We start from the raw sequence: 12,338 nt of genomic DNA, 5'->3' as shown, positions 1-12,338 counted from the left end.
ATCCTCAGAGGCCCATATTTTTAAGTCACAAGGGCTATATTTTTAACTATAAGTCTAAAGTCCAGTTGCATAAATGCTTTTTTTCACTAGCATAGGTTAACCATGTACAGTATGTTTCTAGTTAATGGTACACATTAAAGAGAGGTGCCGCTATATTATAAAAGTAGATTTGAACTGACAGTTTGCACTGTTTTTTTTTTAGGTGTTTTTCATAATTGTCAGGTGGTGGCAAATTATAAATAGTAATAAAACATGTATTTGGTGCTCTTTACTTATTCTAGTTGTGGAAACATCAAAATATGTACAGCACTTGAATTCCGAAATACCTGTTTACCTTGCCCACATCAGCACTCATAAAAGACATTGCCATTATGTAAAGTGTTTGCATGAATTATTGCTAGTTAGCAACACAAATGTGGAAATCTCCTTGGACCAAAGATCATACAACAAATGCTTGTTTTGCATAATATTTCAAAGACTGACTAAACCAATTCTGCATTTAGAAGTTTACACTCGCTTATGAAAATAAACTCATGACAGAAATGAACTACTTCACTAAGGAGCACCATTTGGGTTTAGACATTTTTACCTTACCATAAAAATCATATGCGTCAAATGATTCAATTTATTCAGTTAATTAACACTAATGCTCAATGTGAATAATTAGAATAAGAATGCATTACCTATAAAATGAAAGATATGCATTGTGTTATTACACAATACATTAGTACACTATACACTAAAACAATGTAATGAACAGCTTTTTGTAAATAGTGTACTCTTTGCAGAAGGTTCGTATTATATAAACATAAACTATATCCCAAATAAAACTGTTCTTGTTAACTAGAAGTGCTTTTACACACACGGGCCCGTTTAACCATTTGAGTGCGACGCGTAATGCCATCTCACCCGGATATGTTGTATGACACCCAGTGTTATCATTTCCGGTGCACAGCAGAGCTGTGTGGATAGATCTGTTTACAAACTTCAATATTAAACAATAAATCTCTCGCATTATGTCCCGAGGCTCGAGCGCGGGGTTTGATCGACATATCACCATCTTTTCTCCTGAGGGGAGACTCTATCAAGTCGGTGCGTATCGATGAAAGTGTGTCTTTATTAAAGCGAAAGAAGAAATGCCCAGTCATTTTGCACCAGGATCATTCTGCACTTTTTTCTTGCTCAGACTAACGTGTTTATGGCAGCATTAAACATTAATTTGATTAAAACAGATGCAAAAAAGCATGAGCGGAATAGTTTGCTAGAATTAATTAGCGTTTTGTCACGTTAATTTGTTCTCGTATGTATTTTTCAGTTTTAGGTTACATGACAGATCCATCTGAATTCATTGTTTATAACAATATTGATAAAAGCACTTTCGGTTTCATGTTTATAATTATGAATATTATGCATGCAGAGATTTATTCAATTTTTTCACGTTTCACTTGAGCAGCTCATTGGTTCTGTCTTTTACAAGTCACTACATTTTATGCATTTTTTTCACCTTTATAGTCTGTATTGCACATATACGTATATTTTTTTTTTAAATGAAAAAAAAAAATACAATAACATATTTGTAAAATATTTTATGTATGGTTACATATTCTCTTGTATATTAATAAAATACCAATAATTAAATAATTAAACACTTGGTTGTTAATTTGCATTTTTTGAACAATTTATGATCATAGTTAACATGTTCATTTTATTTTCCACAGAATATGCATTCAAGGCCATTAATCAGGGCGGTCTTACATCACTAGCTGTTCGAGGGAAAGACTGTGCGGTTGTTATTACTCAAAAGAAAGTTCCAGTAAGTTTGTTTTAACTGTTTAATATAAACTCAATTGGATTTCAATTTACCTGCAACCTGTTCCATATTAACTATGCAAAAAATGTTTCGGTGACTCGATGGCAGGTGTATGAGCAATATTTGTGCATGCTCTTATTCAGTTTTCCTCTTTTAATCACCCAGGATAAGCTTCTCGATGAGTCCACTGTCACTCATTTATTCAGAATAACAGAAAACATTGGCTGTGTGATGTCTGGCATGACAGGTAAACTCATCTCAGCAATTGTCCAGCTTAAGTGAATTTTAGAATATCTCCTTCGGCTCTTTTGTACGGAGAAATGTAAAACTATGTATTATTTTACACCACATGTGATGTATTATGTTTCTCTGTGAAGCTGACAGCAGGTCGCAGGTGCAGAGGGCGCGATACGAAGCTGCCAACTGGAAGTATAAATATGGCTATGAGATCCCAGTAGACATGCTGTGCAAGCGCATTGCAGACATCTCACAGGTGTACACTCAGAATGCAGAGATGAGGCCACTGGGCTGCTGTAAGTGTACGGTCTGATTCAGGACGGTATGAATGGAATCAAGTCACATTTATTTGTATAGATGTGTATGCACTATACAGCTACACAGAAATAAACAGGAAAATAACTTGCAAAATTCATCAATTATTGAATGAATTCAATTTCAGCTCAAAGCAGCTATACAGAAGGTAATAGTGTTGTAATTCAGCTCAGTTTTGGTAAATAACAGTGTCAAGGTGGCAGAGTTCATCAATTATGAAAAAATAAATCTATTTAGCTATAAGCAGTATCAATATTCAGCGAGTCAATGTTGATTCAGTTCAGTTCAATGACTGTTTATGTTCCAAAGTTCATCAATTATGAATCAATTTGATTCAGCTAAAAACCAGCTCTACAGAAGACAGTCATTTTTTCAGCTCAATATAGTTCAGTGTTGATTCATTTTAGTTTACTAGCAGTTTCAAGGTTGCAAAGTTCATAAATTATAGCTGAACTGAATTTATTTCACAAGCAGTTCTACAAGTAGTATTAATATTCAGTTTGAAGTTAGTTCACTGTCAATTCAGTTTAGTTAAGTAAGTGTTAATGTTGCAAAGTTGAATTAATTTGATTCAGCTCTTCAGACGACAATCGTTTTTCAGCTCAATTTAGTTCAATGTTGATTCAGATTCGTTCAGTAACGGTGTCAAGTTTGAAAAATTCATAAATAAAATGTAAATATTCAGCTCAAGTCAGCTGATTCAATTCATTAACTACATATTATGCAGTACTGTATATACTGTAGATTGTGAAACAATCTGTTGTATGCAACAGTATTTAAAGTGTAGTATTGTTAAAATTTTATCATGTGACCTCGCAGCAAGAGATGCACAGTTATCATCTCAAATATACATTTTTGCTGTTTAATCCAATACGTGTGTAAAACACCTAAACTTTTTTTTTTTTGATCCACAACATTGTGTACAGTACAGTTTTACATTTTAACATGTTAGTCCTTTGTATTCCAGTTACATTGACAGTAGTTCAGTCTCAATTATATTAGACATGTTATGCAGAAAATGAAATCTATTTTTAATCTTCCAAACAATAGCCCAATGAAATAATGAGCCTATAAATAGATAGTATCTAATATTAAATCTAACACATTGCACTGTGTGATGTAACATTTGCATATAATTACATAGAATTTACATACATTTATTTGCATATGTCCTGTATGTCAACCACCAAACCATACTCAGTAAACGGTAAAAAATCCCACTTGGTACCACCAGTTAGCAGTACTAGGCTAGTACTTTTAGACCATCTACATACACTACCGTTCAAATGTTTGAGGTCAGTAAGATTTTTTAAAAAGAAATGAGTCATTTCATTTAGCAAGGATGCATTAAATTGATGAAAAGTGACCGTAAAGACATTAAGACTATTACAAAAGATTTCTTTCAAATAAATGTTCTTTGATCTTTCTGTTCGTCAAAGAATTCTAAAAAAAGAAAAAAGATAACATGGTTTCCACAAAAATATAAGGCAGCACAACTGTTTTCAGCATTGAAAATAAGATGTGTTTCTTGAGGCTAGAAGTAGTTAATATCTAATATCAAGTCTAAAACATTACATTGTGTTCTCCGGTTGCATATTTAACATTTTGGGACATTTAGTATGAAATCCATGTATTTTAGGCATGCAAAACTTATGCACACATTATAATACTGCATAACTAATAAGAAAAGACATAGTAGTAGATCTTTCTGTACATATCAGAATTCCATATTAAGGAAAGTTATTGTTATATGTGTATGTGGCATCAATGTAAAGGCATGCTTGTCAATATTGTGCATTGTTCTAATCTGTCAGGTATGATTGTTGTTGGCGTGGATGAGGAGCTGGGGCCACAGGTCTATAAATGCGATCCTGCAGGTTACTACTGTGGCTTCAAGGCCACTGCTGCAGGCGTGAAACAAACAGAAGCCACCAGCTTCCTGGAGAAAAAAGTGAAGAAGAAGTTGGATTGGACCTTTGACCAAACAGTAGAGGTATGATACATTCCCCCCAAATGGAATTAATACCCTTAGTTGTGGTTGTGTCCTCCTACATTGAGTTCTTTTGTGCACTTTTCATCCACACAGACTGCAATAAGTTGCCTGTCTACCGTTCTGGCAATCGACTTCAAGCCTTCAGAGCTGGAGATCGGGGTTATTACCACAGAGGAGCCCAAGTTCAGGTGTGTTTGTACATTTCAAATAGAACAGGATGTAATATTTACATATCATTACATAGCATTTACATATGTCCTGCGGTATGTCAAACACCAAACCCTTCTGTATAAACTGAGAAAAATCCCCACTAGGCACTCGCAGTTACTAGTACTACTAGGCTGGCACTTTCATACTATCTACATGCAGTACAGATTAAACTTTTGGGGTCAGTGAGAATTTGGAAATTTATAAGCAAGGGCCAATTAAATTGATCATAAGTGACAGTAAAGGTATTTATAATGTTGTAAAAGAGTTGCATTTTAAATAAATGCTGTTCTTTTAATCTTTTTATTCATCAAAGAATCAATCCTGAAAAAAAAAATGGTTTCAGAAAAAATATTAAGCAGCACAAATGTTTTCAACATTGATAATAATAAGAAATGTTTTATAAGCACCAAATCAGCATATTGAAATTATTTATGAAGGATCGTGTGACACTGAAGACTGGAGTAATGATGCTGAAAATTCAGCTTTGTCTTCACAGAAATAAATACAATTTTAAAACGCAGCCTTGGTAATCATAAGATACTTCCCTCAAAAACATAAAAAAATCTTACCGACCCCAAACTTTTCAACAGTAGTCTATGCGTTCCAAACCACTAGGTCATGTAACTTTTTGTTGTCATTTGTTGTGTAAAATGATTGAGTACATTTCTGATGTTCATTTATGTATATTTCTCTTGTTTTTCAGAATTTTGTCAGAGTCAGAGATTGACACCCACCTCATGGCCCTTACTGAACGGGATTGAGAAGATCTGCACGAGTCTTACCATGTGGCAAAAAAAGTCTGAGAATTACAATCATGTCATCAATATTCAGGTCAACTGATGTTTTTCGCTGTTTATGTAGCTTTTTCTTGCAACAGTACAATAAAAAAAATGTTTTGGAAAACAGTGTTTAATTCTTTCTCTTTTTTAAGCAAGTTAGATGCTTCTCTCTGGTATTTTTGTGTACATTTAATACTTTTTTTTTTCATTTACAAATTGCATTATAAGAAAGTGTTGGATCTTCAATATTAGTTTATTCTTAATAATTATTTTTAATTTGACACTATTACCATTCTTTATTAACAAACGGTCTTTCAGTTTTTTTCCAATATCTTAACTTTTAAGTATGTGTGTGTGTGTGTGTATATATATCTCTTTAAAAGCCCTTTAAAAACTTTTCATTACATTTTAACATTTAAGTTAAATTTAAATTAAACTTGAACTTATGAGTCACCATATTATTTTGCAGATTGTCAACTTCTATGAGGTAATGTGTTGCTGCCTGAATCAGTTTCCTGCTTTTTACAATACATTTCATTTGGCGCCAATAAAATATCAGTAATTTATCTTTTCAATCACCAGGAAGGGTCTCACAGTCTCCTTCATTTATGGGAAGCGTTTGTCTGCTTTTCTCACACTCTCTTTAAGATTTAAATAGCATTTCCTAAACTCTCACTTAAGAATCCCCTCCAGACATAGCATTTGCATAGCTGTAGTGCTTGGTGTAGTGTAGTTCATAGAGACACAGCAACAGCAAAAAAAGTCGGATTTTCCGGATTGCCGGCCTGCTGTCATTTCTCGGATCTGGCTGAATCATATGAGTATTCTCCTGCAGTTACAGGAGCTGTCAAGGGCCCTACGTGTCCTAACCGGACTCCTCAGGGCTCAGAAAGCGAGCGCTATGACTACATCATTTGCATGGAACATTTCAAGAGGTGTCTCAGGGACTGAAGACGCACAACGGTATCTCAAAATCAAAAAGGCGTGCAGTTCGAGTTTGGAAATAAGCAGGGTTAAGATGAAGGTGGATTCCCTTTAGAAATCTCAGGTTTGTATTCAAATCAAGAAAACCATACACTTCTTGATTCTCCTTTACTGGAAAGAGCAAGACGAAAGCAAAGTGTGACAGTGAGTTGAACTGCATGACTTGTGAATCTGAAAGTTTGAGGACATTTTCAAAGAGTTTCACTTCACTTTAGTTGGTTTAAATGTGATTTTAAATGGCAAAGACTAGGAATATAGGATGTGGAAATTTTGTAGGCAATGTTCAAATAACATGCTAAATGGACACCACCCTTTTCCAAGAACATCAATGTTGGGGGCACTTTCTAGGAATGTAATCTCAAAAAGTTCCCTGTGGGTAAACTGTCGACTAATCTACCATCCTGATAAATTCTTCATAAAGCAGCACTGTGCAATTCCACAACGTTCCTTATTTTGGGAATTCAGGAAGTCAGGGAACTTTCAGCACTGCCAGTTTAATCTGAATGGCCCTTCCTGCTCAGGAAATTCCAGTGAACTCAGCTGACGGAAAGTGACATAAAAGGATATTTAACTTCCTCATTTCTCTTGTAGAACTGTTCTCATGCATTTCCAAGGAAGCACACAAAGTCAAGTTGAAGGTTTTAATTTAAAATATTACATCTTTCCACAAAACAAAAGTTTCAATCTTTTATATATACACATGTACATGTTAATATAAAAATAAATTTGTCTATGAACAATATTTTACATCACAGTACAACAGAAACACAGCTGTTAATTTCAGCTGACAGTACAGTCCATCATCGAGAGCCGATGGCGCGCTTTAGTCGGCCTCTCTCCAGTGTTGCTCTAATACACCCTTCGTTTCCGGGCCTCCTTTTACATCTGTCTTGTACTTGTGCCGCCAATGAGCCGTGAGCCACCTGAGACCCCGCGAGCTCCACTGCGGACTTGTTCCTGGACACCATGAGTGAGAACATCAATCTCTTTCTCCATTCACCAGAAGTCCTTCTACACTTGCCCCATCACTTTAATATCATCATAGATCTGTGAAACAAGAAAACAAGACATTAGGACTACATAAACGTGCTTATTATTTGAAAAGAATCAAATGAACACCAGAAAAAGAAATGCTTACATCTTCCTCATCAGATATACACTGGTCTTCATAATCCTCGTCGCTATCTTCTGACTCACTATCTGGAAGTTCCCTTAGGTGTGGCGCCGTGAGCGCATACAGGACTTTTTGGATGTCTGTGTTGGCCCGGCCATAGGTCAGGTGATAAGGCATGTGACCGCCGTACGTGAAGCTGTGAACATCAGCGCCTTTGGTGATTAGAAGTTTAACCAGCTCAAAGTTCTGGAGGTCGACTGCTAAGTGGAGAGCAGTACGTCCATTACACTGCTCCTAAAGACAAATACAAGTATTTTTAGCCATTTGGTTTCACAATGCAGCTAAGATACAAACAGATCCATTAAAAAAAAGAAAATTTATTTATTTTTCGAAAAAAAAAACAACAACTCATTTTTACCTGTGCATTAATGTCTGCACCAAGCTGGATGAGGCTTTCTAACAGCGACAGGTAGCCTTGGATGGCGACCACGTGTATGCATTTCTGACCTGGAGAGTAAAATGAGATTCAAATCAGATCAAAAATGTCCAAATGAAGATCATCGCAAGCAAACGCACATGGAAGACACCATCTTACCGTTATAGTTTGGTGTCTGGAGGATGGCTGGAAGTTGCTGTGGACAGCCCTGCGTTAGGAGGCTGAAGCAGGCCAGAGATCCTTTCCTGCAGGCGATATGGAGGGCCGTATTTCCACGGTCATCCACCAGAGATGCATCACAGCCGGCTTTCAGTAACTGCTCCACTAGAAGAGGCTGCCCCGTGACCACGAAGATACAAACAGATCCATTAAAAAAAAGAAAATTTATTTTTCGAAAAAAAAACAACAACTCATTTTTACCTGTGCATTAATGTCTGCACCAAGCTGGATGAGGCTTTCTAACAGCGACAGGTAGCCTTGGATGGCGACCACGTGTATGCATTTCTGACCTGGAGAGTAAAATGAGATTCAAATCAGATCAAAAATGTCCAAATGAAGATCATCGCAAGCAAACGCACATGGAAGACACCATCTTACCGTTATAGTTTGGTGTCTGGAGGATGGCTGGAAGTTGCTGTGGACAGCCCTGCGTTAGGAGGCTGAAGCAGGCCAGAGATCCTTTCCTGCAGGCGATATGGAGGGCCGTATTTCCACGGTCATCCACCAGAGATGCATCACAGCCGGCTTTCAGTAACTGCTCCACTAGAAGAGGCTGCCCCGTGACCACGGCCAAATGCAATGCAGTCTGAAATGAGAGGTGGAGTGGTTTAGTACCAGTTAAATAGTCATAAATAGAACTATGCACGTTTGTAAACCTAATCTTGATGTACCTGTCTCTGGTTGTTTTGTATGTTGAGGAAGGGGTCACCATAGGACAAATGAATCATTTTTATAGCAGCCTCTGTGGCCTCATGAATAACGGCAAGATGTAGATACCTTTAAAAAAAAAAAAGGGACAACATTGTTATGCAACCGTAAAACATAATTATTTATAAAACAACTTTTTTGGTGTGCAGAGAACTGTATTTTTCCTAGTAGGGACATGCGCAGCTCTCGCGCGTCTGACTGTCTGGCGCGCAGCCCGGGACTTTCCGAGCTCGCGAGGCCCCGCCCACATTGACGCCAGGCCAGAGACCTGCAGAAGCCCCGCCCACATTGACCCGGCGCCAGAGAACAGTCCGTTCTGATGCGGCGTTTGTTTACAGAAAGCCCATTATGACTGTAGGGCGGTTTGTGAATGGAATGAGCAGGGCTTTAAATGTGCTCAAGAACAATCATAATCTTTTCTTTTTTTTTTTTTCTTTTTTTTTTTTGCAGTGCTATAAGTACTTTAAAAAACGAATATATAAACAAATAAATACAATTATTAATTACAGTAAAGTTCTTTACAAAGCTAAAAGTTGTTATTTTAGTCTTTTTATGATTAAAATAACTTTTTGCATTACATTAATAACTTGCTAAAAACAACAATGGGGTCTAACGTTAAATAAATAGTTCTCCGCAACCTAAAAGTTGTTTCTTTTTCATGCATTATTCATTGTGTGTATCGCTTTAAGAAATCAGACGCACGTGAACGCTTTGCATGAGTTTTAGACATCTCGGCGCACTTACGTGTCTCGGTCTTCGGTGAGCTCTTTCTTCCAGGGCTCGTCCTCGGCCACTTTCATCCGCTCGAAAGCAGACTCCACGTCCGTGCATTCGTCCTCTTTAAGCGAGTCCAAACCGCTGTCTAAACGCTCGTCAGTGCTCGCAAGCATTTTCCCAGATTTGGGACCGCGGCCATCCTCATTATAATCCATTTGGTTGGTGTTGCTGCCTCGGTAAAGCTCCATGTTTGTGCCGGGAGTCTGCGTAGCTCTTGTGGACTGTGAGAGTTCGAGGCGAGCAGCGTTAAAAGAGAGGGAGAAAAGAGGCGGGGCTTGACGGAGGGTGGGGGATTTCCAGTGTGATTGACGTCTGAATTGTTTCTACAGCCAAGAGTTTGGGGAACTTTTCTCTGCTTCATTAAACACACTATCAGATCAGTACTGAAAGCCCGTCTTTTCCAGTTGCAAAATATTCCAGAATCCAGCAGGGGCCGGCTAAAAAAAACACAAAACTAAACATTGTGTGTCAGAAAAGAACATATTTAGTGCACAGCAACACAAAGAGAAGCCTACTTTAGTGGTTTGCAAAAAATCCCATGTTCAAACATCTCAGAATTTTTGCTGAAAGATATTGAATCATGCATATAGATCTCAAATGGTTCCCATAATTCTGATATTGCATAATTTGAACAAAATGAGGCATAAAATAGGATGCATTTAATGTGTAATATTAAAAATCCTAAAATATTTATATTTATAATATTTTGTAATTATATTTTTAACCATTTAAAAATCTAATTATAAAATTATATTATTAAAATATCTAATAATAGTAATTATTACTAATATAATTGTATAATTAGATTAAAATTGTAATCATTTTATAATTATAATTTTTGATATATATATATTTTTTAAAGATATCGAATCATGCATATAGATTTCAGATGGTGTCTATGATTCGGACATTGCAACATTTGAACCAAATAAAGCATTGCATTAAATATGATGCAACGTATAATATAACTAAAAATATATTACAATCTTTTTAGATTTGTAACATTTAAAACTACATTTATAATTCCATATTTTATCAATTAAATGTATAATTCTAATTATAAACTATATTATTAAACTATGTAATAATTCTTATTATCAATTCTAAAAGTATAATTTGACTAATTTTGTAATTATTTCGTTTTTAAATCATGTTTGAGGAAAGATATTGAATCATACGTAGATTTCAGATGGTTTATAATTCTGACTTTGCAACACGTGAACAAAACAAAAGTAAATAATTCCTCAAATATGGTGGTACATATCATTTATAATATAAAAATATAAAAATAATTTAATATGTAAAATATGTTTCATGTCAAATATAAATATGCAGATGGGTCCAAAAGTGTGATTGACTTTTTGTATTGTTTTTTTATTTATTATTATTATTAACAATTTGAAATATTAAATGTAAATATCAAAATTAATTTCCTAGCATTAGTTTTTTTTATTATTATTAATATATTAAGTTAATGTAAAGTCCAGGAAGTCAAAGTGGGACTGATTTTTTAACAATTTGAAATATTAAATGCAAAAATCAAAATGAATTTCCTAGCATTATTTTTTTATTAATATATTAAGTTAATATAAAGTCCAGGAAGTCGAAGTGGGACTGATTTTTAATTTTTTAAATTTTTTTTGTAGCCTATTAACAATTTGAAATATTAAACGTAAAAATCAAAATGAATTTCCTAGCATTAGTTTTTTAAAATTAATATAGTAAGTTAATGTACATCAATGTAAAGTCCAGGAAGTCAGAGTGGGACTGATTTTTAATTTTTTTGTAGCCTATTAACAATTTGAAATATTAAATGTAAAAATCTAAATGAATTTCCTAGCATTCGTTTTTTTATAATGAATATAGTAGGCTAAGTTAAGGTAAAGGTTACATTAAGGTAAAGTCCAGGAAGTAGACTGTAAGGTAGTGCTTCCTCATAATGTGAAGATTGGGAAACTCTGTGTGTATTTCTGCTGTGAGCATTTGCCCACAAAGGCATTTACACAAAGGAAGCAGAGAATGCGTCGTTTATGATCAAGACGCATGTGTACAATCCAAGACAGCCTGTCTTCAAACAAAACTACCATAGAAACAGTAACCAAGTGCGGTAAACCCCGAGGGCAGAGGGTGTTCCACTAAAACGCAACTACATTTGCAATGCACATTGTGCACAAGCACAACAGAAAGCGAACTCCCAGGAGGGAACGCTTTTACTATTGTAAACTTGTATCACTGTGAGCTAGAAACAGGTTCAGTAACTTGTCTCTTATACAAGCTCATTAATTCAAGTAAGATAAGATGATGATGAGTGGAAATGTAGGAAAGTGGCCTACAAATCACAACAATGCAACTGCTTCGCAGTGCTATCAGGAAGTCCCAACTCATTTAGCCTGATCAAATACTGGAAACTTTGAAAAAGTTCCTTTCCGGTATCATGTGATCAGTGTGGATAGGACGTCCTGTCCAACTCTCGGTTCTTACACAGAGAGCATGTTTAGGAGCGGGAATGTTTGGTGGGAGACTCTTTGCTGAGGCAGTTCTGACACCAGCATAAACACACACACTTCCTCTGAGCTCACAAGCTAAACATTAGGAACAAGACCATCCATCACATTTAAATATAGCATATCGTCTCATATGCTTAATATGTAGCATTGTTGCCATGTCAGATAACACAATAACATATCTGCATGTGATGCTTAAGGAATAATTCACCCACGATGAATCATTGGGTTTTGTGTAACATGTGACCATAT

The 12,338-nt window shown here is 35.7% G+C and overlaps 2 protein-coding genes across 3 annotated transcripts; one reads left to right on the top strand and one right to left on the bottom strand.

Annotated features, from left to right (window-relative positions):
* Positions 1 to 914: 914 nt before the first annotated feature.
* On the top strand, positions 915 to 5,458 carry LOC107586679 (proteasome subunit alpha type-6-like). The gene is made up of 7 exons (XM_016274134.1): positions 915 to 1,092; positions 1,719 to 1,813; positions 1,976 to 2,057; positions 2,188 to 2,343; positions 4,177 to 4,355; positions 4,449 to 4,543; positions 5,269 to 5,458. Exons 1-7 carry the CDS (start codon positions 1,017 to 1,019, stop codon positions 5,324 to 5,326), a joined length of 741 nt encoding a protein of 246 aa, XP_016129620.1. The 5' UTR covers positions 915 to 1,016; the 3' UTR covers positions 5,327 to 5,458.
* A 1,601-nt stretch (positions 5,459 to 7,059) lies between these two features.
* On the bottom strand, positions 7,060 to 9,833 carry LOC107586612 (NF-kappa-B inhibitor alpha-like). 2 transcript variants are annotated; one of them, XM_016274064.1, is made up of 7 exons: positions 9,550 to 9,833; positions 8,769 to 8,874; positions 8,663 to 8,683; positions 8,038 to 8,224; positions 7,861 to 7,949; positions 7,467 to 7,736; positions 7,060 to 7,375 (listed from the first exon to the last, which is right to left on the bottom strand). In XM_016274064.1, exons 1-7 carry the CDS (start codon positions 9,768 to 9,770, stop codon positions 7,340 to 7,342), a joined length of 930 nt encoding a protein of 309 aa, XP_016129550.1. In that variant the 5' UTR covers positions 9,771 to 9,833; the 3' UTR covers positions 7,060 to 7,339. The 2 variants fall into 2 exon arrangements, with proteins under 2 accessions (XP_016129550.1, XP_016129549.1); XM_016274063.1 differs by lacking the exons at positions 7,861 to 7,949; positions 8,038 to 8,224 and adding an exon at positions 8,299 to 8,387 and having other exon boundaries at positions 8,476 to 8,683; positions 9,550 to 9,832.
* Positions 9,834 to 12,338: the final 2,505 nt, after the last annotated feature.

This window comes from Sinocyclocheilus grahami, unplaced genomic scaffold (genome assembly GCF_001515645.1).
Source record: "Sinocyclocheilus grahami isolate Dianchi unplaced genomic scaffold, SAMN03320097.WGS_v1.1 scaffold84.1, whole genome shotgun sequence".
In the NCBI taxonomy this organism is placed as follows: domain Eukaryota; kingdom Metazoa; phylum Chordata; class Actinopteri; order Cypriniformes; family Cyprinidae; genus Sinocyclocheilus; species Sinocyclocheilus grahami.
The sequence above is the reverse complement of the archived record's forward strand: the minus strand, read 5'-3'. Positions and strand labels throughout refer to the sequence as shown.